Source organism: Pithys albifrons, chromosome 7 (assembly GCF_047495875.1).
Source record: "Pithys albifrons albifrons isolate INPA30051 chromosome 7, PitAlb_v1, whole genome shotgun sequence".
Classification (NCBI taxonomy): Eukaryota; Metazoa; Chordata; class Aves; order Passeriformes; family Thamnophilidae; genus Pithys; species Pithys albifrons.
The window spans coordinates 26357338-26382069 of NC_092464.1; the positions used below are offsets into that span (position 1 = coordinate 26357338).

The 24732-nt window shown below is 38.7% G+C and overlaps 2 protein-coding genes across 2 annotated transcripts in view; one reads left to right on the forward strand and one right to left on the reverse strand.

Moving 5' to 3' along the window:
• Positions 1-514: 514 nt before the first annotated feature.
• On the reverse strand, positions 515-3516 carry RPA3 (replication protein A3). Its single transcript, XM_071560108.1, has 4 exons — positions 3359-3516; positions 3116-3190; positions 1549-1657; positions 515-1053 (listed from the first exon to the last, which is right to left on the reverse strand). Exons 1-4 carry the CDS (start codon positions 3455-3457, stop codon positions 971-973), a joined length of 366 nt encoding a protein of 121 aa, XP_071416209.1. The 5' UTR covers positions 3458-3516; the 3' UTR covers positions 515-970.
• Positions 3517-3546: 30 nt separating this feature from the next.
• Positions 3547-24732, forward strand: part of UMAD1 (UBAP1-MVB12-associated (UMA) domain containing 1) — a 77138-nt gene continuing 55952 nt past the window's right edge. Inside the window, exons 1-2 of the mRNA XM_071560777.1 lie at positions 3547-3591; positions 10808-10926. Of these exons, the coding sequence (XP_071416878.1) occupies positions 10845-10926 (82 nt within the window). The 5' untranslated portion in view covers positions 3547-3591; positions 10808-10844. The remainder of the gene's footprint in view (positions 3592-10807; positions 10927-24732) is intronic.

The window sequence follows — 24732 nt, forward strand, 5'->3', positions numbered from 1 at the left end:
AAAAAAGAGATGTCTATAAATAAGCACATAGCTAGGAATCTCAGTTACTAACCTGAAACCTGTTTGTATGAAAGTTTAATAAAACACAGCTAAGGTTTACTTAAAATACTTTGAAAAATTTCAATAATTCAGAAAGAGCATATCCAAAGTTCAATTTTGCTTTGATTGTGCTACCTTAAGAGACCTTAAAAATTCTCCTATGTGTTGTGTTAGTAGCCTGGATAGTAACAAAATCGGGAACTGTGTGGTAGTTCCTATGGTTAAAGTCACTATAAGTTGGCTGAATCCTGGTACTGCTGCTTAGATTCCCACCAAGAATTAAGGTTGTGATGGGAAGTCAGCTGTGCTTGAAATCCCAGATTAACTAGGCATATTCCAAGTGCTTAATATCAGTGCAAAAGGCAAGTACCTTGAACTCTACTTTGTAAAATTTCAATGTTTCATTTAAAATAGAACAGGAGTCACCATACATCACTGGAAATAGCCCTCTAACAAGCAATACTGACACAAATAGTTAAATGCGAGATCTTTTTTATTGGTGAAGACACCATTTTCGAGATGCAACATACCACCACATGTTCAATAAATTTGTATCAAATTTATCAAACAAATGAAATTAACAATCTTTATAGTAAAAAGCCCACCAAATTACTTCAGTAAAGTATCCTAAAACCTCTCCTAATAACAAATGGATTCCTACAAAACTTCAGTTTCTGATGTCTAATCCTGCAAGAGAATGTTCCTCATGGATGCTAAAGGGTTAAATATATACAGTGAGAGAGACATCCACAGATGTGTTCTCCTTGCTGAATAAATATATTTGCAAAGACAATACTCTTCACTGGCAATACGTAGCACATGTAACAGCATCTTTTCAGTTATTTGTAGAAAATAAATGCAACTGTTACCACGCTTCAGGCAAGAAAACTAGGGTGTTGTTGTCCCCCATGAAGCTCTAAGTATACACTGATCAAGTGTTCCTCCCAGTACCACAGTGGAAGTATTCAGGGAATTCATGAATAATTTTTAGCGCTTCATTGTAGAGTTCCAGATCTGAAAGAGGGCAAAGAAAATGGTTATGATGCATAAGCTGAATTCCCCACAAGTCAATGACAACATTAAAATACTGCTTTTTTAAAAGCAGTATAGCTGAGTGATCCCAGTCTCCCTCAACCTCCCATTTTCCCCAAGGCAGCAACAGTCACTGCCTGTTTTCTGGAGGGTTATTTTGAGGCCTACTGGCTGCAGAATCACACTAAATTCAGGGCAAGGTGAGAACCACACTGTCAGGAGTGGGAGAACAATCAGATCATAGCAATGATCTAGACTGGCTCCAGCTTAGAGTAACTCTCTACAGTTTAACCTTAAGCTGCTACATTTGGTACAGAACTTCTCTAATGACACTCCTTTTCTATACCCTACTCTGTCTCTGGCAGCTTGAAGAAAGACCTTGTCTGTAAGGAAAGGTCATAAGGCTCTCCCTTCTAACTTACTGAAGAAGAGTTCAGAACTCAAAATGGATTTATAGTAATGTATATTCTTACTTACCAAATGGACTTTTATCTTCTCTGAACTGGACATATGACACACACATGATGGTTGCCTGATTTGTTACTCTTCCCACTACTTCAATAATTCCTGAGATCTCCTCATCTAGCTGGAAAACATACCAAAGATGAGATTAGTAACACTAAATTAGCTGCTGCATGTACTTAAGAGCACTGCACTTAAGCTAGGAACTCTTCACAACTGATGGTTTGTCCATGACAGATTACATTTAAGTCAAACAATACAGTACTACTGAACAGCCCCATTGCCATCCCCCCAAAACCCCACAAACCCCTTGATCCACTTAAAGAGATTTACAGGTTTTGTAATAGCCAATTCAGTACCAACAAAAAAAAACACATGAAGAAGCATCAGAGGGAAGATAATAGTTTGTAAGTATATAAAACTGTATCATTTAATCACTGAATAGAGACTAATCTTGTACACGGAGAACAGAAGAATCCAGATTTTAATGCATTGCATTCAAACCCAAGTGAATTACTGAACTCTGTAAAAGCTAAGGAGGTATCACACATGCCAGAGAGCAGTTGCAGTGTTCCAGATTTAGGAGATATATTTAGAAATTATTTAAGTAATCTGTCAGTAAGTGTTCAGAATAAAAAGACACTGACAAGCCTTTGGTTGAACAAAGGGGAAAAAAAGGTCTGTTTTCTTGCAGTTTGAAGCTAAGGTCAGCAAGCTTCACATTTAGAAGACAAAATTCCGTGCCAGATCAAACTGTATTTTTCGTCAACAAGGAGAGACTCCTGTCTTCAAAGTCCAAGAGTACCATATGCAATTATTTCACATAGAAATGGAAGGATTTCTCAGCATTTAACAACTCATTCAAAGAAAAATGTAAATATACACACACAGTCAAGCTAGAGCATTTGCCATTACAACAAAAATAATCCTTTAATTACAGCATTTGCTGAAGGAAAAACATACTTAGTGACAGACGAGAATGCCAGGGTGTTATTCCTTCAGTAGTACCTGATAACAAAGGAAGTGGTATTTTTGTTCAGTAGTTCTAATCAGATCTTATGCCCATTGCATTAATTGCTTGATTTTATTTGTTATGAAAGAATGCTTCAACCTAACCATGAAGTTTACTGGAATGCTACGACAAGTGTTCTGTGAGGATGGCAACTCAAAGAATACCATATTCTTAGCTCTTTTGGATTACAAAAACAATAAGGGGAGAAAAAAGTGAAATTGCAATAAAGCTAATACATGTAATGGACCATATTACACTGTAGACAACTAATGGAGTCAGAGAAATAGCCAGACAGGGATGTGTGTGACAAGGAATGAGTTCTGTCTCTCAACACCAGCTGCAAATCCATGAAGACAGTTCATGGCTAAGAAGACTGCAAGTTAGCTGAAAGATGCAAGAAACAGAGGCAACGAAACACAGGTGGAAAAGGGAAACACGCAGAGACTTTTTCTTTTTTCCTCACTAAAAACTCAATACATTGAAGCCATGAATATCTTTCAGAAGAGACAAAACCTCCGGTATCCATAACAGGCGACCATAAGCATTTCCAAAGCATTCCTTATAACTTACAGGTTCGCTCAGCTCCACGGTCGTATGCTTCCCTAATCCATCCGAAAGCACGAAAAACTTCCCAGTAGGATGAATCTACAAAAGACAGACATCTCGGCGTCTACAAAAGACAGACATCAGGTTTGTCCGCCCCAGACAGAGCCGAGCAAAGGACAGGCCGCCGTCCTCCCCGGGGCCGGCCGGACCCGCCCGCCGACCCCGGGGAAGGCGGCGGCCTGTGGGGACAGAGCGGCCTTTGGGCACCTTCTCGACGCGGCCCACGAAGCAGACGGGCTGGCCGATATGCTGTGCCAGGTGCCCGGTGGCGATGCGCGGCCGCGGCACCTCGTGGATGTCTCCCATCGCCGCTTCCCGCCTTCCGCAGAGGGGAGGGAGGGAGGGAGGGACGGCGGCCCCGGGATGGGACGGGATGGGACGGGGCGGGACTTCCCCTTCGCCCGAGGCGACCCGGAAGCGGAGGCGGCGGGCGGCGGGCGGTGAGCGGCGAGCGGGGGGCGCGGGCGGGTCGTGTCGCGCTGTCGCGATCGGGAGGGCGGCGGGGCCGAGTCGTGGGGCTGCTGCGGGGCGCGGTCGCCCGCTCGCTCCCAGCCCTACCGTGTCATTGACTGCGTTGAAATCACGCCGTATTTCCCCTCCGCGCTGTTTCCCCCTCTCCCTTTAGAATCGTAGAATCACAGAATCGATTGGGTTGGAAAAAACCTCCGAGATCATCAAGTCGAACCCTTGGTCCAACTCCGGACCGTTTACTAGATCGTGGCACTCAGTGCCACGTCCCATCTCAGTTTAAAAACCTCCAGGGATGGTGACTCCATCACCTCTGGGCAGGCCATTCCAATGCCTGATTACTCTCTCTAAAGAATTTTTTTCTGATCTCCAACTTAAATTTCCCCTGGCAGAGCTTGAGCCGGTGTCCCCTTGTCCTGTTGCTGATTGTGGACTAAGGGTTGGACTTGATGATCTCGGAGGTCTTTGCCAACCCAATCAATTCTATGATCATCTAGTTTCAGGCCTCCTACCATGGGCAGGGACACCTTCCACTAGACCAGGCTGCTCAGAGCTGTGGCTGTGTGGGAGTGATTCAAAGCTGGACCAGAAGACGTTTAGACTGGACATTAGGAAGCATTTCTTTGCTGAGAGGATGGTCAAACACTGGAACAGGCTTCTTGGAGAGGTGGTTGATGCCCCAAGCCTGTCAGCATTTAAGAGGCATTTGGACAATGCCCTTAATAACATACTTTGGCTTTTGATCCTCCCTGAAGTGGTCAGGCGGTTGGACCAGGTGATCACTAAGTCCGTTCCAACTGAGCTGTTCTGTTAATTTCACTTCATTTCACCATTAAAAGAGCTTATGCTTGAGCCCCAGGGTTAGAGCAACTGATGGACATAAGACAGAGTTAGCATCTGGATGTGACACTTGCCACACATCTTGCCTTTTTTTCTATGTGTTTTCCCTGACTGTCCCTCGTGTGGAGAGGTTCTTCCCAATTGCTCTTGTGGCAATGGCGACTCACAGTATCCCTGTCTGCATCTGACATAGTGTTGCCAGCAGCTAGTGGAGCTGCTATTCACCCTCTACTCAGAACTGGTGGGGCCACACCTGGAGTACTGGGTACAAGAGGGCATGTGGCCATACCAGAGAGAGGCCAAAGAAGGGTCACAACAATGATTAAAGGACAGAAGCACCTTGCATATGAGGAAAGGCTGAGAGAGCTGGGACTGTTTAGCCTAGAGGAGAGAAGACTCAGGGGACTATTCTTAATGTATATAAATACCTGAAGAGAGGGTGCAAAGAGGATGGAGCCAAGCCAGTCATGCCCAGTGACAGGACCACAGGACCACAGGACCAGAGGCAGTGGGCACAAACTGAAAAAAAGGAGTTTCTCCCTGAACATTGGGGAACACTTGTCACTGGTAGAGTGACAAAGCACTGGTACAAGTTGTCCAGAGAGGCTGCACAGTTTCCATCCTTGGAGAGAGTCAAAAGCTATCTGAGCATGGTCCTGGGAGGGCTCTACTTTAGCAGAGAGTTGGACAAAGTGGCCTCTATAGGTCCTTTCCAACTGCAGCCATTCTGTGGTTCTGTGATTTCCTTTTCACTTCCAGGACTGGTGTTTCAGGAAGTACTTGGGAAAATCTGACTCTGCTCTGGCTTGAAAGGGCAGTCACAGTGTGTGCCATCTATTTCTTCTAACCAGCCACTGGTCAGTTCATCTTGCTGAGGAGTGCAAAGTGGATTTTGTTAGTTGGCTGGGTTAATGTTGTTACGTGGCAGTAGCTTGTGTCAGCTCGCCGAAGAAACCAGTTACTTCCAGAAGCTGTGCAGAACCAGCATGTGACTCAGGAGTGCTCAGAGTTATATTTTTGATGAGATTTAGCTGGTTGTGGTCTCCCCAGTGTCACTGTGCTATTCACCTTTACAGTATTTTACTTGCAAGAGAATATCCTCATCTCCTTAGCATATCTTCAGAGACTTGAAAGGAAAAAAATCTCATAAATGTAGCTGTTGGAGCAGGATGCAGCAGGCTGCTGCACAGTGGCTCTTCTAGGGCTGAAGGATTTGAAGGGCGAGCTACAACAACGTTGTTTTTACAAATTCATGTCTGTATTATACTTAGCAGCTGCTGAAGGTTTGCAGTCAGAACTGTTTGCAAGGAAATAAGTAGCTTTCAATCTAGTGAATGTTGTGTATAATAAACACTTAGCTTTCTCTTAGCATTTTCTGTCTTCAGGGAGTTGAATGTTTACATCAGTCTGAGTACTTTTATTCACTTTTGGCTTTGTCTTTTTCACCTGTGCTTTTATTTTCTGACTTGAGTGTGGCTTATTTTTTATGATTCAGCCTCTTGAAGTGTTTTTACACTATAGTAATTTGGGTTGCATAATTTTTGATATTTCTGACTTCCTTATATTTATAAAAATTTTTAAAATAAACATTTTATGTAGTACCAAAAAAATTTCTTAATGTTTTGTTATATGTATATCTGTGGTTTTTTTGTATGTGTTTTTCACGATACTTTCCATACTTCTGCTTTCAATAAACACAAACTAAAGGACTATGACTAATGTTAATGCCAGAGAAAAGAAATAGTCTTTTTTTTCTTCTTCACATAGTAACTTTCACTGGGCCGAAAGCTTTTAAACTGTTACTTTGGTGTCACAGAGAAATCTTTTAAACCTGCATGTTCTTGACTCTTAAATTGGTTGTTTTGATGATAAGCAGGACTGTTCAGGGCTGTAAACATCTTGCTCTTTTGCTGATTGCGGATTTATTGGTGAATCACAGCAGATGGTAATATGAAAGTGAGAATTGCTGTGATGCTCTGTTTTCTTCTTCCATAGAATATATAGCTTAGGCTGCTAGATGTGAAATCATTCTGGTTCTTTCTTTAAGGTCAGTTTTGTATCTTTTTCTATCCTCATTTCATCATTTATGTAATTATTGGCAGTGCCCCTGCAATTCTGCTTTGCTGTAGTTCTGGGCATTCTCTCTTTATCTTAGTTTGCATCTTTGGTGTTTTTCATATTAAATTACAATTCTCCTCCACTGTTGTGAACATTCAGGAAAGACTGAAAAGTAATATTAAATATACTAGGATCTTCATTGCATAGAAAGATTTTATTGGATTTAATGCATTGGTTTGGCTCAAAGGTCATCCATAGTTCTTGTCAAAGGAGACTGACAAAATGCAGGAGGAATAAATTAACCCCTTTGTGCAACTCTGTAACTCATCTTTGTCCAGTGCCATGTATGTTCTCAGAGCCTCACAGAAAGAAAAAATATTTTTTGCGGCCTCACAGAATTGCTGTAGTTCACAGCTTATTACTTGCTAATGATTGAAGTGGTTCCAAAAGCATTATTCTTAGCTATCACTGATCGTGTTCACCTTTCTTTTTTTTTTTTTTTTTTTTTTTTTTTTTTTTTTTTTTTTTTGTGAGAGGGAAACATGAGTAGAAAGGAATTGTATATTCCTACCCAGGGAGATTTTTATCTTTAGGCAGTGAATTCAATTTCAGGTCTCCTATAGAAATAAAATTAGTCCCATCTGGAACGGAAAGGTGCTGTGCTGTATAGGAGAAATGACTGCAAGAATGTGGTACTATCTCTGAATGGTGGGTGTATTTTCTGTGATTTTGTGCTGACAGCAGTTAAAAAACCCCACAACTAAGTGCTTTTTTCCCCTCAAGTCTGTGTGACCATGTATCCAGGTTTCCAGACTTCAAATTTAATTTTTAGTCTGAAATGAAATTTGTGTGGAAATTGGTTGTTCTGAGCTTTCGTTACCTGAAACCTCATCTTATTTACAAGTAGTAAAACTCCAGCCTGATTCTGCAAGTGCTTAAACTGTGTTCTTATCTTCAAGAGCAGGACCGTTTCCATTCATCTCTGTGTTTCTTTGTTGGACAGGGGCTTTGTTCTGTTTTCAACATGTAATTCAAGAAATTTAGTGGTTGCATTTCCCATTGCTGGAGAGATTTATGTTTATTTTTGAAGTACCACAGTTGATAAAATTCTTAAAAGAGCAAATATCACAAAAGCTCCAGCATTGCTTGTCTGCAGCTTTACCTATGCTGTACTGTATGCAGCTCTAATTTTTTTTTCTGTGCCCCCTTCTATTTTGTTAGTAATTCTTTGTTATTTAGTTTATTTATAACACATTTAGTATTGTGTTCATCAAGGCTACTGAAATGCTGGAACTGGCAGTTGGTGAGCTCTTTCCTCCACATACTTTACACAGACCGGACGGAGATCCACAAGCACTACTTTTATTCCTAAGAAGTGAACACCTCGAGAAAGAAACAACCTCACTGAACAGTTTAGTCTTTTTAATGTGTGGATTCCATGCTGCCTCCCACATTCACAATCACAAAATACAACATATACTGTTTTCTTAGTGCTGGACCAGTGGTTTTAACAGCATGAAGACTTCAGGCCTGAGCTTAGGGAGTACTTTTGTTAGCTTTGTTTGGATTTCTGCTTCAAGTGAAAGTATGTGTGGATTTTGATTTTGGTTTGATTTCGGTTTTTTGTTTTGCTTTCTGTTAGAGAAATACTGAGGGCAGTGGAATTAGTTAAGCTACTTCAGAAACTGAAAAGTAAAGATCAACACTCATGTATGTAGATGGATGAATTTTGTGGGGTTTAGGAAAAAATGGAATACTCAGACTGTCTGCTGTAAATGAAAGGAAAATATCTAGTATGTGAAAGTGCTTGTAACATTATTTTGTCTAGATCAAATTGTCCTGATGGCTAATTTGCTCTGAATTTAAATGCCAATTGTCTTTTAAGCAGTGAAATTTAGGTATGTTAGGTATGCAGGATTTAAAAGATTCCAAGTGCACGGTTCCCTATCCAAGTCTTTTGTGCCATGTATATACTGATTAAGATGCTTTTCTTTGTTCAAGAAAGAAGGGAAGTGGGACACTATGCAATAGAGCTGAACACTGTACAATAATCTAAATCTTAGAAGAGTAAAACAAAGGTGATGGGAGCAACTGCAGCTGTGGCACCTGAAGTGGCTGACTGAAATCTGAGCCATTACCAAAGCTACCTGTAAGATTTTACATATCTAGCTGATTTTGCTCTTGTTGTTGCACACTTAGGATGAAGGCAAAATTGCATTTTAAACTGTTCCACAACTGCCTCTCCTTCATACATCACTGGAGCAGAAACCTGACTCTTGAGCATTACAGCACAGGTTTTTACCACTTGAGCTATGGGACTGACAACCTTAATTGGTAGCAGGAGAAGACTTATTCCCTGAGGGCTGAAAAAGGAATATGCTGCTGGCGCCATGTGTTGAGCCTGGGTTTGGGGGAAGGTAAGAAATAAATGAGATAATTAGAAGTTTCTACTGTGTAATCTCCATGGAACTGGAAATATCAGTATTTCACTTGCTAAGGTAGGAAAACAAGCAGAAAAGGAATGAAGTGCAGATACGTAACATTTTTCTTAAAATTACTCTATACATGGGATTGGATCACAGAAGGGTTGGTTCTGTTCTTGAGTCCATCAGTGTAGTTCATTTGGTAGCTAGAAACTGCACTGTATCAGCATAAGCAAGCAGTAGTGGCCAGGCTGCGAGGGATGCAGTCTTCCAGTCCCAGGTGTCAGGCCACAGTTTGCTGCTTTCACCATGATCTATTTATATTCTGTTCCTGAAAGCCAGGGGCTACAGTTCATATAGGGCTTTCTGGAGTATGGAAGTGTTTGCCATCACTTGTGTCAGCAGAGGTTGAGACAGTTTATATGAATAGTCAGTGCTGATTGTGCAGTTAATTGCTACAGGTCTCTGGCAAGGGCAAAGAAAGTCTTATTTATGGTACCATGAATATTTGTGTGGGGAGTGAAGAATTCCAGCAAATAGTACAGGATTTTTATCTTTCTTCCTTTTATTAATATTTAAAAAAAAACACCACACACTTCACAGCAGCACTCTGCTCTCTTTCTCTCTAAAGATTCTTCTTCGTTACATTTACTGTGAAATTATGTTACTGAAACTTGACACTGTATGCCTCTAATTTTTTACCCTGGACTCCTTCCCTCTGTTGGAGGTGCATATTAGATGTTGCTGTCGGTTTGTCACTCCCTTCTCCTTAGCAAGTCGATGTCTGCAAAATAAGTCGGGATTCTGCTCCTCAAACTGTACTTCAAAGTTGAAATTAGGTTATTCCACTTTTCCTTTATGGGGGTATTTTAGTAGATAAGATCTTCACAGGCCTTGATTTAAACCTTCCTCTCTATGTCCAGCACATGTTTCAGCCAGACCACAGGCTGCCCCATAGGTTGGCATGGCCCAGGGGTCTGAGTTCAGCCCTGGGGGGCTGGAGACAAGCACGAGCACGACCTTCATGGGTCCCTTCACGTGTTTTTAAAAGGAATTTGTCCCTTTTCAGCTACTCAGAATTATTTCTATGTAGTCTTCCAGTCTTGAGAGAGAGTATATACTGAGCATTGTCTTTTGCAGTCTATGTTTTCATCCCAATGTTTTCCTTGTTTTGTTCTAGCAATAGAGTTCTTAGATGCTTTTAATGAATGCTTGTTGCAAAAATATTTGCAACAAATGATTTTGTTGCAGTTTCTTTTAAGGGAATCAGTGGTAATTGTTAATGGAATACAATTGTTAGGCTGTCTTTAAGATTGCAAATGGAGAAAATGAAAATAGTTACTATGTTAAGATTATAGAGATGGGGGAATTGCTCTTTGCAATTGATTCACTGACACTTAAGATTGAAAATACCTCGTGCAACTTGCTTTGTTCAAGAATTCCTATTTTATAAAGCAGCATTTTCTATAGGATCATGTTTGAGGCTTCAAATTTTACATGCTTTAGAACCTCTGATGAGAAAGTTTATATAACAACAATTCAAAATAGAAGAAAAATATAGAAACATGCTGGATAAATGCTGAAGGGAGTTTCATTTTCTGTTAGAAAGATCAAAGTTGAGGTGTTATTAATGATTTCACTTCACTCATAACTTTATAGAAAAGCCTTTTGTACTTCACTGTCTTCGTGCCTATTGAAGTAAGTTGCTACATCAACAAGGTAATCTCTCTGACATACAAATGTCTGATATTTCAAATCCGATAATAAAGATTAAACTGTAATATCAGGTATGTGGCCTTTGGCACAGTATGAACTTCTTATGATAAATTCTGTTGTATTTATTTAACACTTTTTGTTTTTGTTTTAGATAACACCTTAGAAGACAAAAAAACCCCAAAGGGACTATGTTCAGTTTCTTCCGAAAAAGTCAAGATTCAAAGAAGGTTACAGTGCCAGAGAGAGAAGCAGATGGATTTGTTATTGTGGGTAAGTGGTGCTTCTGTTGAAAGTGATTCTTTCATCTTTAAAATGTCGAAGTTTCTCTGAGATGCTTGGACCAAATGAAATGTTAAGAGAAGCCATAATAAAAATTGCTCAGTATTCTTTTCCTGAAGAAGTTAATTCTCCTGGTCTCCTTATTTGGACTAAATAGCTGAAGTTTTACTTATATGTTTATTTATGATCTGAACCATATTCAAGAGCATTGAAAATGTAGTTTCTTGTTTTCCTCTCATACTCTTAGCAAGGAGAAGTTACGTGCTTGCAGAACAAGAAGGTTAAAGCTTAGGCTTCCAGCTTTATGATTAGAGTTGTGGTAAGATTATATCTTACTGCAGGTGTTAAAGGACTGGCTTTTTTTTCAGGTTCCTTCCTTTTATCCTCAGACTTTCTATATTAGAAGCCAGGAATCATCTGAGAATTTTGGTCATAGCAAATGTAGATGTTTTGTCACATAATCCACTCTTAGTTTGATAAAAATTAGGCAGTTTAGGGTTTTTCAAAGTCTTTTTGTTTTTCAAAAACTAATCTGAAGTGTAGTCACCTGTGAATTGGCTAAATTTTCAGATTTGATCCAGCTCTTTTGCAGTTTTGCAGGATGGCTTAAGTGTGTAGAAGATAAAAAGTTTATTGTGTCATGCTGAAACTTATCCTTTTCTTTTATGTGTTTTGAAAATTTTTCCTCTTTGGGAACCTGTCATCGTCAATATTCAGCTTCTGCTGCTCTGATATACTGACTTGTTCCTTTCAGGAATCTTAGTGTTTCTCCATTTAGTGTTACTTTTTGAGCCTTTTCAAGCCACAGCCACAGAAACCTCTAAATTATCAAAGTCTAACAATATGAGGACTGTTGAAATTCTTTCTGAGAACTTAGATTTTTTGGTAATAGTTCTCCATTAAAACAAATGTATTCACACCTGTGACTGTGTTGTCATGCTTAATGGCTCCCTTCCACTAATTTTTGTTCATCTGCACTGGTTTTGATGGTTACATCAAGTCACTCCAGCACCTGCATCATGGAAGGGTCGGTCAAAGGAGACGTATCATCATCCTCAAAAGGTCTGGAGATCATTTAGCATTTCAGTTTCTGTAACAGGCAGAGTTCTGCACCCTAATGTTTCTATGTCCCACTGTTGCCGGTTCAATTTAGCTTCATTCTTTTTTCCTGAAGTGCTGTCAGTGACTATTTAAACTTTGTTCACATAAATTCACATTGAATTAACCTGGTAAATATAAACTTAAGAATGATTGATTTTGCTTGAGTCTTCTCTTCTTTTTTGATTTTTTTTTTTTTTGCTCAGACAGAAGTTAATTTAGCAATCTGCAATGAAATGGACTGTAAATTTCATTTTTACTTTTACTGGGCAAAAGAGCTACCATGAACCTTATCACTGGAGCATATCACTGTCTTGCAAGATGGATGTAGCTGCAGAATTATGGGTCAGCACTTAAGCAGATACTTATCTAGGAGTGTTTTTGTCTAGGACTAGTGTCAGTGGGGAAAAAACAAATCCAAACCACATCACTTAGCTGTTCTGTTAGTTACTATTTTATTACTCAGTTGGAATGTTCTGAATGTTCTGAAGCTTTTTAAATTCTTGGTGTCAAATATTCTAGAATACCACCACTAAATATCTTTAACACATTCTCAGTAAGATATTTATAGGACCATTAGCATGAACACTACTGTAGGCAGTGAACATTCTTCAAGGGAGTAAGAATGAAATGTTTTACATTTTAAGTTGGTCCCTAAACCCAGTCTTTCATTCAGAACAAGAAAGAACAGAAAAGCCTAGTTCACTGATTTTCTGTGGACAGGGGAAGAAGTGCTTTGCCTTTTTCTGTGGAGAAAGAAAAGTACATCCTGCAGGGACACTTGCTCCTGATTTCCTCTGTTGTAGTCAGGAGAGCTTGTCTGTCACAAATCCCTTGCATGATTCTTCACATCATGCACCGCTGATAAGGGCATCCAGGAGTCTTCCTGCAAGTTTGAATGAGACTGATCAAGGAAGAATCAAGTGCTTTTTTCATTAAAGTATGAAAGAAATCTATTCCATAAGTAATGTAGTGAGAGTACTGATCATGACAATTAAATATACGTGATTAAGTGTAATTTACCTAACAATATGTAATTATTTTAATCTTTCTGTATAATTTTATATTTGAAAAACAGGGATGCAAGTTCAATGCTTTACTGAGAAAGATCCACCAGAGCCAGTGTGCTATCAGATCATGAAGACCTTTTTTTTTCCTTTTTTTTATAACTTCTCTAAGTCTAGTTATATATTGCTATATTTTACATCTATCTTTCCTTGTAAAGTATCAATGCACTTAGAAATTCAATTTCTGACTACAAGGATGACTCATAAAAACAGCAGAAGCAACAAAACCAACTATGCCACATAGTAGCTGAAAGAAATTCTCTATTTTAGCTTTTGGGGCAAATATTGCATGTGTGGAGGTCAAGAAAAAGTAATTAATAATTCTCTCTCTACAAAACAAATATATAATATCATTTTCTACCAGAGACCAAAGCATTTTTATACCTAACTACCAGTTCACTTGTTGCTGGATATTGGTCATCTCTTATCTCTAGACAGGAGCATCCTCACTTGCTTGAGAGACTGTGAAAAGTGTGATTTACATCCAGCCAAATGTTTCCCTTTGTTAACTGCAATTATACTGCAGAAGAACACCCTTAACAACTGGAAAGTCTTTTGTACTGAAGATACAGAAAAGTAAAGTGATCAGTCCAATTCAGCCTTTAGTTCTGGAAATCTGGACTGTTTTTTCAAAGACCAGTTTTACGTATTTTACATACAGTTCACATACATTCCTCTCCAAATCGCAGTTTCTGTTTTGCCATGAATTTATTCTGCATGCACATAGTTTTTGGGGTGCTTTGTATTGTGGAATGAAGAATTGGATAAATTGCATATTTGAATTAAGGGCCACCCCCACTGTTGCCCAAAAAGTAAAAAGGCATTACAGTAAGATCCTTACTGTTTCCATATTGATCTTAGGAGTGTAGATCTCTCTATATATTTTTAGGAACTCCTTAAATGTTTGCTTCTGAGAGAGATGTGCAATTTTATAAATTTTCTGGAGTGAGTCTATTATGAAAGGGAAATTTTATATACTGAGACTCCCAGATCAGAGGACTACCCCCATACTAGTTTATTACTGCGAATCAAATGGCTCCTCCCCTCTGCATACCCACCTCAAACATTAAATGCATTAAGAGATTTGTAAAATCTTAGTGTTGATGCTGCTGTTTGTTTTCTAGGTGTCAGTAGTAATGTAAAGGAGATCCCTGTGAATCTCCACATTGTTTTTTCATTAATATTTAAGGAGCTTTTAGTGGTGCTAGTATGGAAGGTTAGGCTGCTGCAGTGTTTTAAAATACACTGTTACATTAAAGAAATGCACAAGGCTTTGTGCCAGTTGGGGGTAAAAAAAAAGCAGTGTCTCGGTGTCCTTTCACTTTCTGCATCAATGGACTTATAGTATGTATTTTTTATATAACAGTAAGAGCTTATGTAGTTATTTCCAACCTTGCAGTTTTCAAATAACCAAGCTACTATGTCATTATGTAGTTTGCAGTTAAAATATTTAATACTAGCTTTATAATAATCTGAGATTTGTAAATATATTATAATATTTATAATATTTTTATGTAAAGAATTTGTATACGTATCAGCCTGTACCACTGTAAATGAACACTTTTGATACACACTAAGAAGTTACTGTAGTTAAAGTGATGTGTTTCCTGAAGTGCAGCTTTATGGGTTTTATACTTAAAAATCAATAATAGCTCATTTGGGCATTGAATTTTACAGCCAGAGTTGATTGAAAAGAGAGGAGATGGAATTCAGAAGAAACAGTCCCTGCCTGTTACTGATCCTTAGTTGCATAAGGAGGTAATGTCTCTCCTTCATTCAGTGATGGAGTCAAACTAATCCTCTTGGGGACTAATTTTGCACAAAAACAACCTGCAGTTTTCACTGGTGCCGCTAGATGGAGATTTCCCTCAGATTCAGGGCTTGGAGGGCTTTGCTCTCCCCCTTTCATACACCAAAGTGCAGTAGTAGTAATTATCAGTACACCATATGATTAGACTGTAGGTTTTCAACGGATTTATAAAAAGCTTTTTAAAGCCTAATATCAAATCTATAATGGCATTCTAACCTAATGAAAACAATGAAGCTTGAAATGTTGACAGCATGTATCTAGATGTTGGCTTGTAATTCCTTCCAGACAGATCTGTTGAGGCCCATGTGGGACCTAAATAACACAAAGAAGTAAATTTGCATATTTTACAGCAGGAGGAAAAAACAGAATGCAGAAACATGAATAATTAGGAGCACAAGCTTCATGCTATATTAATACTGTTGAAAAGCATGTGTTGATTGTATCCTGAAAGCCAGTAGTGATTTGGTTGAGTGAACTCAGCATTTCTTATGCAGATTAAAGGATCTGGGTTACAGAACAACTGAAATTCATTGTTTTGCAGTATAAAGAAGTATATTTCTTAAAGGAAATGTTTTTTTTCCCCTCCTTGGATTCTCAACAGCACAGGGAATCTTTCTTTTAATGCCTCACCAAACTATGTTTTTGTTGACAAATGACTGTGCATTTCTTCATTTACTTGTACTCTAGATTTTAAAAACAGTTCTCTTAGCCACAAATCGGATGTTAGTATATTTAGCAATTTAGTATACATGACCTACTTACTTTTCATTCCACATAATTTCTCTCTTTCTGCTTTCTAGGGCTTGAGCCCCTGAAACATATTCATGATGCCTCCATGCTATGAATTTGTTTATTTTTGAATTTGCAGGAAAGCCCTTCTCAAAATGTTTGCATACGGGCCATTTTTGAATCTGAATAATATGAATGGTTTTATTGGCTTCTGTTGATTGCAACATAAGATGTATAACATGCTTTTTATGAAAGAAAAGGTTATTTACTTGGTAAATAGTGCTAAAAGTGATTTATTATCTGCTTTGGCTGAATATTGTCTTAGCTCTTAACTCACAATTATTTCAAAAAGTTACCTAGTTTTGAACATGGACTCAAGGGAGGAGAAAACAAGGAAGATGAAGACTTCTTGTTTAATTTGTACAGCAGTTTTAATCCTACCAAGGAAAAAGAAGTATGTGCTGCTGTATTAGAGAGCTCTATTTTGGGTCTTTAAGAGACAAAAATGCACAGAACCAACACTTTAAATCTGTCTATTAAGCACATCTTATGAATTTGCATAACCAAAGGAAGAAAATGGTAAAATGTACCAGTCTTTTTAGAAGTTGATGTAATTGTTAGAGGTTAAAGAGGCATCTGGCAAAAGGTTGTTTTGAGGTCACACACGCATCTGGCAGTTTGCTGCCAGCCCTCTAAGAAAATATTGGTTAGAGTTGCACTCCTGTTTTTCATATTAACTGCCTTCTAACTTGATGTATAATAGTCACTTTCTACATATCCAGGTCTCCAAAGTGCTCCTGAGACGTTTGGTCCTACTGATTTTAATTCTTGCAAATACTGATGGAAGTAGAATATGCTTAAGTGAGAAACATTTTTTTTGCTAGAAATTTATTCTTAGAAAAGATTAAGACATTTCTTGGACATGACTATTGTGCAATGATGTATTTACATAGTTGATAGAGTATTCTTTAACATTTCTTATGTTAGGGTGATCACTTTGACACTGGGTTCTGACAGTTTTGTTTCCATAGATAGAAGTTCACTCTCAAGTAGCAGTGCCATGGTCTATTGGTCTATATAGTGTTCTTAAAGAAATTTGAAGTTGAAATATAAGAAAGAAAAATATCTATTGCTTATTGTAAAACAGCAAAAATACCAAAATGCAGTATAAAAGTATGGATTTTCAAATGCTGGTTGTAAACTTTGTTTCCCAGAATACGCTGGTCATTAAGTTACTTAGAATTAAAAGTTTCCTTGCTTTAGGATGCAAAGAAAATAGTTCAAGATATAGCAACATATTTTTTAGCCTAAGTCTGATTTACCTATATATGGTAGGCTTACAGCTAGAGCTAAGTGAAAAAGAAGAGTTGAAAAATATGTTGCAGGAGTGCAAGGTGCTATTCTGGCAGGTGATAAATTCAGGTTGAAGTCTGTCTTTTAGCAATTCACAGCATACTTAGGTGATCATTCCTTCCATAGAGAGCCCTGTCATTAGTCCATGCAATCACTGCTTGTCTGATTGGAGTCATTCAGACTTCTACAGATGTTATCCTATGTTAATTTTCTCTGAAGGAAATATTATGTTGAACTGATTTTCACACACCTCTCCCTATCTCTGGCAAATAAATGTTTTTGTACATTTTTTCAGTGGAAGAATCAAAAACACTTCACCAAAGATACATTGTCTTGTTTAATTTTAATTAGATATCATAAAGAAACTCAAGAAGGTTACGTTTTATGTTTTGCAAGTGCTTCAAGTCAGTTATGTCACAAGCCTTAATGTGAAATAGTAATGTAATTGTAAGGCTTTTCCTTAGAAAATGAAGGGTGGTTTGTTACTGTGTGCATAAAGATGGGTTTTTCTTTAGCTGCTCCTTCTTGGTATACTGCTGAAGTACCTTTCAGTAAGGACAAAGAAATTAAAGGATATAGGGGATTCATCCAGTCAGTTGTTTTGCACTTCACTGCTGTTTCATCTGTTTCTGGCATAACACTTCTTTGGAGCTTGCCAAAAATGTAACATGCTTTCTGATCTCTGCTCACACAGCTAAATGATGTTCAGCTTTTACATGGTGCTTTTTCTCCACAAATGAGGGTTATGTGGACTCAGTTCTGAAAGTTAACTCTCTTCCTTCAGTTAAAAAGACGCATTTGCTTACAGCATTGACCATGGTTTGGTAGGGAAATTATACAGTAATCAGTATTTGTGACCATGATCACTTCACTTTGTGCTTTTTGTATCTTTTAATAAATTATTCTAGAACTATTTCCATTGTGATGGGGATGTCCTTCTACATGGTAGTGAAAAATAAAGAAGAATGCAAAGACCTCCTAAAAGTATTTATGCACTTTATCTGTTAGCACACACGCCTTGCTGTTGGTACAGTTACCCAGGTATATCTCAGGATGTACTCCCAGCCTTAATTCTGTATATTGTTTCCTCAATTTACACATGGTTATTTGCTACAAAAACTGTGTATAGGGCACAGTTATAATAGATGGAAAATTATAATGATGGAAAATCATTTGAAAGCTTAGGTTGGTTTAACTCAGGAATATTGGTACAGTGTGAGTGTTTCTCTGTCTTTCCTCTTCCCAGTAGTGGAGATAAATGTGAGACTTCAAATTCCTTCACAGAATGCATACAGTCTCTTCATTTCCTTCTTGTTTTTGTCAGGGTGTCTAGGTGAAGTTAGGGGAATATGAATTAGGTAAATATGGATTTGGTATTTTGTCTCTAAGAATACAAGTTCAAACTGTAAAGAGAGCTCTTGCAATTGGAAGTATTGTCAGTGGTGAGGGTCATTTGGGTGGTACGTTTGGTTGGGGTTTTGTGCGTTTTTATCTTTTTTTCTTTCAATTATTCCCAGATTAAAGATGAACCGTTTGAGCATGTAACCACCAATAAACATGTGCAATATACTCTTTTTTTGGTTAAATTGGGCAAGCTTCCCTGAAATGATCCCAAGTCCCAGACCTTTCCTGGAACAAAACGAAACAAAAAGATTCTGCTGTTAGACCATATCATTCTAAATCACTTTCCACTGAGATCTGTCTGGACCAGCAGTATACTGCAGTTATTCAGGAGTTTAAGCTCATAATTTTCCTTTTCCTGGGTGAATAAGGGGGAGCAACAATTTAAACCACATGAGATTGATTTTTGCCTTTCAGTTTGTATGAAACTTCAGGTTTTTTAAGAGCGAGTGAATGGAACTTTATGACTATTTCTTTGCCATTTTATTTTCCAATGGGAACTTAACTATGCAATTTCTTAGGAATTATTTTGTCCTCAGGTCTTGCAGAAGGGCAGGGCTATTACTACAGAAGATTTGATTTACAAAAGTGTTAGAAAAGCTATTGTAGTAGAAAGCAGCCAATATTATCTTTAAAACATGGATATTAAATACACATACCAATGTACCCTTCATTAGGAGGCAGAATTGTGGGGAGGATTTTTTATTTTGCTGAAACTGTTTTCTTTTACTAACCCACAAGTTATGTCAACACTCTTATGAAAAGATTCACAAATACCTTTTATTGGATTCATCCAGTTGAACATAAACTTCAGTTGAATATACCAGCTCTTACGAAAATTTACTTCTACTTTGCCACTGCGTGAACCAGAGGTGAGACTCAGGAAAGAACAAGTAGTAGTTTCCAACTCGTGCATTATGTTTTTAAAAAATAGTGAAGAGTGAACGAAGAAGTAGAATTAAGCATCTCTGAAATACAGGTTACCAAATCTGTTTAGAGCATATTTGCCTAAAATGACCCACTGACAAAAGCAGAGACAAGCAATAAGCCTGAATTTTTGATATGCTCTGGAGCTGAAGCGTCTGAATCAAAGCACCATACATCAAGCACTCTGTCCACTTGATTCAACACCAAAAGCTGAAGTTACAACATGTTCTTCTTGAAGTATGTTTGGTGTGTGCTTGTGCTTATTCAAGCATTCATCCAAGAAGCAGGAGACCTCAAATCTAGTTTGCATAGGCTTAGTGCTGTCAGATGCACATCTTCCAGCATCAAAGTCTAAAAGTCCAGTGAGAGAACTTCCAGTGTTTGTATTAGTTGCACAGTGGTTCTACTTCAATAATGCAAGACATAGGAGCTTCTCTTATACTGCATTAATCATTGAACTTCAGTGGCCTGAGAGTAAGAAAACAGGAATACTGATCTCTACTCTCTAGCCTGTGTGTTGTGCATCTGGGCTTTATTTTCCCTGTAAAAAGAAATGACTAAAGGTTTAAGAAACAAAACACTGTGAAGAGACAGAGTGTGTTGCCAACTTTCAGGCATCAGGCTCAGACTTGTTCTGATTTGTTTTACCTCTCTCCCAGGCAACCTTTCCTTTTTGGGTGAACCAGGTCCAGCTTCAAAAGGAAGGGGAGAAAGATGATCCAAGCAAATTAATGTGTAGCTGACTGGGAAAGAGCTCCCTGGGGGAGCCAGGAGCCTGAATACCATCAGACTACAGGGACCAGATCTCCATTGTTTCTTGAGTGGGCCAGTTAGAGGGTGAGGGCAAAAGTAGAATCTGCTCTTGTTTTCCCTGGAAATTAAAACACGGGGAATGTGCCCCTTATGCCAGGAACATGCAGTGGGAGATGTGAGGGGAAATGGGAATTAAGTACAGCAGATGAATTTAGATCCCTAATGCATTATGTGGTTTAGATTATCATTTCAGGTTTGCCATTCCAGGCCTCCTCCCTATTCTAATCTTGTTGATAGTAAACTCTGTGTGAAGATGATGAGTCCTGCTTTGTTATAATACACTTTTCATTTTAAATAGCATAAAATTTCATACTTCTAAATTACATTTTTAGAAGTATTAAGAAACCATTGAAAGGAGGGAGGAAATTGTGAGCACAGTAATTGAGGATCATACTTTTGGGTGATAGTCAACTTGTCACAGCCATGAACGCATTCACTGTTGCTCAAAATTTGAGTTTAAAAAGCCCTAGTTTGTTGCTGGGAGGTGTGTTGCAGGCACAGCTGTTTGGTGAAAGAGGGTGCATTTTGTTTGTGCATGTTCCTTCTGCTGGCTTAGTGATCAGGCGGGCATTGGCCCCCAGCCCTCCAGGGGGCTGGCAGTGCTGGCTGGTAAAACAAATGTGATCTTATTCTACATAAAATAATAGTATCACAGAATCACAGAATATGCTGAGTTGGAAGGATTCCAACAAAGATCATCAAGCCCAGCCCTTACTCCTGCAAAGGACCACCCCCAAGTGTCACACCATGTGCCTGAGAGTATCATGCAAATGCTTCTTGAACTCTGTCAGCCTTGGTGCTTGGGAAGTGCTCCCCACTTTCCCAGGGAGCCTGTTCCAGTGCTCAACCACTCTCTGGTGAAGAATCTTCTCCTGATAGCCAACCTAAACAACGTCAGGCCATTCCCTCAGGTCCTCTCACTGATCACCACAGAGAAGAGATCAGTGCCTGCCCCTCCTTTTCCCCTCATGAGGAAGTTGTAACTGCAATGAGGTCTCCCCTCAGTTTCCTCATCTCCAGGCTGAACAGACCAAGTGCCCTCAGCCACTCCTCAAAAGGCTTCCCCTAAAGGCCCTTCAGCATCTTCAGTGCTCTCCTTTGGATGTTCTCCAACAGCTTAATATCTTTCTTATGTTTCGGTGCCCAAAACTGCACACAATACCAAGGTGAGGCTGCACCAGTGCAGTTGAATTTCATATAGTTGGTGATTGCCAAGCCCTCCAGTTTGTTGAGGTCTCTTTGCAGGGCCTCCTTGCCTTTGATGGTGTCAACAGCTTCTCCCAGTTTTGTGTCATCTGCAAACTTGCTTAGTGTCCCTTCCAGTCCTGCATCCAAGTAATTTATGAAGATGTTAAGAGCACAGGGCCCAACATGGAGTGCTGCAGAACCCCACTAGTGACAAGTCACCAATCTGATGTCACCCCATTCACTATTACCCTCCGTGTTCAACCCATGAGCCAATTGCTCACCCACTGCGTGATGTGTTTATCCAGCTGTGTGATGGACATTTTGTCCAGAAGGATCCTGTGAGACAGGATTAAAAACTTCCCTGAAATCCATCAACTCGCTTCCCTTGATGAATTAGGTAAAGTAAAACTTTATAGTAAAAAAGTAAAGGTTGAGTAAAAACTCTCCAGAAATCCTGATTTCAGGTTTGACTATAAGAAGTTATTGAGAACTTCAGATTAGAAAATGTTTTATAAGTTTTATTTGCCTGCATATTGGTTTTTGAAAACCTGAAGCCCTCAGTAGTGCTGAGGAAGTTGGTACTAGTTTGTTCAGGGCCACAGCGCAATAGTGTTTTTCTTCTCTTCACTGGCATACTCCTGAGCTAGTTTGTCTTGCAGTGTTTGGGGTTTTTTTGCAGTCTTCTGTTTTAAAACAAAAAGGCAAAGCTTTATTTTTTCTTTTTTAAAGACTCCCCTCTCCTCCAGTTTATAATTATATATTTTACTGGTTAAGCAATACAGGCTCATACCTGCTTAATGTCAGCAGGTATCTTTCAGCTGCACATCTTACACACTGACATTCATAACAGATATTCTTGAGCAAGAAATGCTTTCCTTTCTAACCCCTGTTCAGTGAATCAGATGTAAAGCTAAAGATGTCCGTGCTATTTTTTGTGTTCTTATTTCAGAAGGTGTGATATGTGTAAGTGGTCTTGTCTACTCCTTCCTTTCTCTCTTTTACTACCCTCTCCCTTGGGAAACTTCTGAATCCTCTGGGTTTATATTTCTTTAAGTCTTCAGCACATTCCTAGCAGCATAAGCCATCTGTTTGCTTACATTCTCTAGCTAAAGTCAATGAACTTCTTGTACAGGGAATGAATTATGAAGTTAAGACATTTCTGGTGAGAACATGTCTAGGCACTTTTGATCTTAACATGGGATGCAAATGAATGCACTCTGAGAGGCTCTTGTTTTAAACCTTCTGTTTCCATTCTATTACTGATGACTTTCCTCATGTAGACCCTCTGTTAACTTTGCCAACTAGAGAGCAACCAACACTTAATTTTGTTGTCTGTGTGTGTGACTTAAAGTAGCATAAGTGCTCTGATGTGATACCTGCAGTGTTAAGGACCAGCTGATTGATGTAGTGTTTCAGGAGTCCAGTCTGTTCTGCCCTTTTGATGGGATTGAAGCATGTGCTGCGCTGACATGCTGCAAGCAGAAGGTGATAGGTGGTTTACTGTGGGAATATTGTTTGACTTTTCTTTTTAGCTTTACTTTATGTCTGGTATGCTTTTTATTACAATGAAACCACCCAGAAGAACAGAACCAGTGTTGAAAAAAGCAGACAGTTTTTGAGAGGTCAGGATTTTAAGTGTATTTTTAAATGCCTCCAGAAATTATCTGAAGGTCAGAACATAATCTTACATGGTCCTTGTCCTTCTTTTTTCCTTTCAAAACAACTTCTAACTGCAAACTCATATTCTGAATTATAAATTGAATGATGTGTAAGAAACCTAGTTGTGAAGTACAACATGCAGCTAATCAGGATAAGCACAATGCGACCCTCACTACTATAGAAACATGCCGAAATGCTGGTAAAGCAGAGGCAGAAATATCCTGAAGTGAATTTACTTTTGCCAATTGTTAAAATCCTGTGTACTTTTATGTATCCCTTGCTTTTGACATATTTATTATCAAAAGATAGATAGAAGCTTGTACACTTGATGGACAAGAAGATATCCAAAGGAAGACCCTTCTGTATTCTTACACTACCATATTCTAGTACAAAGTTATTTTTCATCTTAAATGAAAAATCTTATTTGTACATATTACGTACATAGGTATTATTTGTACATATTACTCTATCCCCTAACTGTGGCAAAGTCTTTATAAGAGATGCAGTGAAGCAGCTCAGAAACAGTTTGTAGATTCCCTTGAAACCTTTGGGATGAGTTTCTTTGGGGTCATGTCTTTGGCCTTCCTACTTTCCCAAGGTGGATTTATGTATAGTTATTTTAGTTGATAAAATTAAGGTACTCTTGCCAGTGAGCATAATTCATGGTATAGTCATGCTGAAAGTGCTTGGAGGTTTTAGATCTTGATGTAAACTTTGCAAATACATCAAATAAATACAGTTTGAAGAAACAGCATTCTGGATGGGGGAAGCTTAATTATGGGGATTTAGTTTATTGCAAAGTGAATCTCTGGTTACCTTTTTTCCCAGTTAAGTTCTGTCCCTCTTTTAGCATGGGAGAGTCAACTGTTGCCTTTTTTCCCCTGCTTACACAGTGTAGCAGAAATACTACTCAGTGGAATCCATGCTTATGTAACACTACTGAAACTTTACTTGCATGTGCACCATTTCTGAACAAAACACTTCTAGCAATCCATACGTATAAGGTTTTCTATTGACATTGCTATCTGAACATTGAATTGAAAGAATAGCCTCAGTCAACGTAAATGTGTGCAGTGGAGATCAATTCAGTATAGTATTAAAGTTGAAAAGGTTCAAAACTAATTGTTGGATTAATGAGCGAAGCAGAGCTCCACAGTTCACTTTCTCCTGTGATACCTTCCAGCAGGGATCCTCAAGCAGTCAAATAACAGGGATGCATAGTAAGAAAAGGCTGAAAAAAGAGAGAATAACTGGTTTGGTATCATAACGCCATTTAATTCTTGTATCCTGCTCTTCTTCCCTGAGAAAATACCTGGATAGTCAGGTGTGTTAGTATCATCTGTGATCATACCCTCTTGATAAAGAGGAATTTCAGAATGTTAAACATTGCTCATGGTGGAACCACTGCAACTAAATCCTCTGGTAATGGCTTAGAACATGAGAAGAAATGGGAGAGGCACCAAATATGTCTTTGATTTACCTTTGAACTAACTGATTTCAGGTGGTCTGTCAAGTATGTTCATTTTCCATGTAAATTAGAGTGGCCTTTTGACCCCAAAGCTAACAGATTTTAAAATGAAGAGGTAGACAGAAAAAGCATAACTTACCAAAGACATGATACAAAGCATTAGCTCTCCCTGTTCAAAATTCAGCTTCTGTTGTTCCTAAGGCTTATATCACAGAAACCAATAGCTTTTGGCCAGTTTCCAGACACTTGGAGGAAACTTTAGGTTATAATTATGCTTTACATCT

Excerpts from the sequence above, each read along its gene's own strand:
- RPA3 (XM_071560108.1), bottom strand. The coding sequence starts at position 3,457 with ATGGGAGACATCCACGAGGTGCCGCGGCCGCGCATCGCCACCGGGCAC. Across the intron at positions 1,658-3,115 it reads CCGTGGAGCTGAGCGAACCT|CTAGATGAGGAGATCTCAGG; the intron begins GTAAGTTATAAG and ends TATGTTTTCCAG. Across the intron at positions 1,054-1,548 it reads AGAAGATAAAAGTCCATTTG|ATCTGGAACTCTACAATGAA; the intron begins GTAAGTAAGAAT and ends GCCCTCTTTCAG.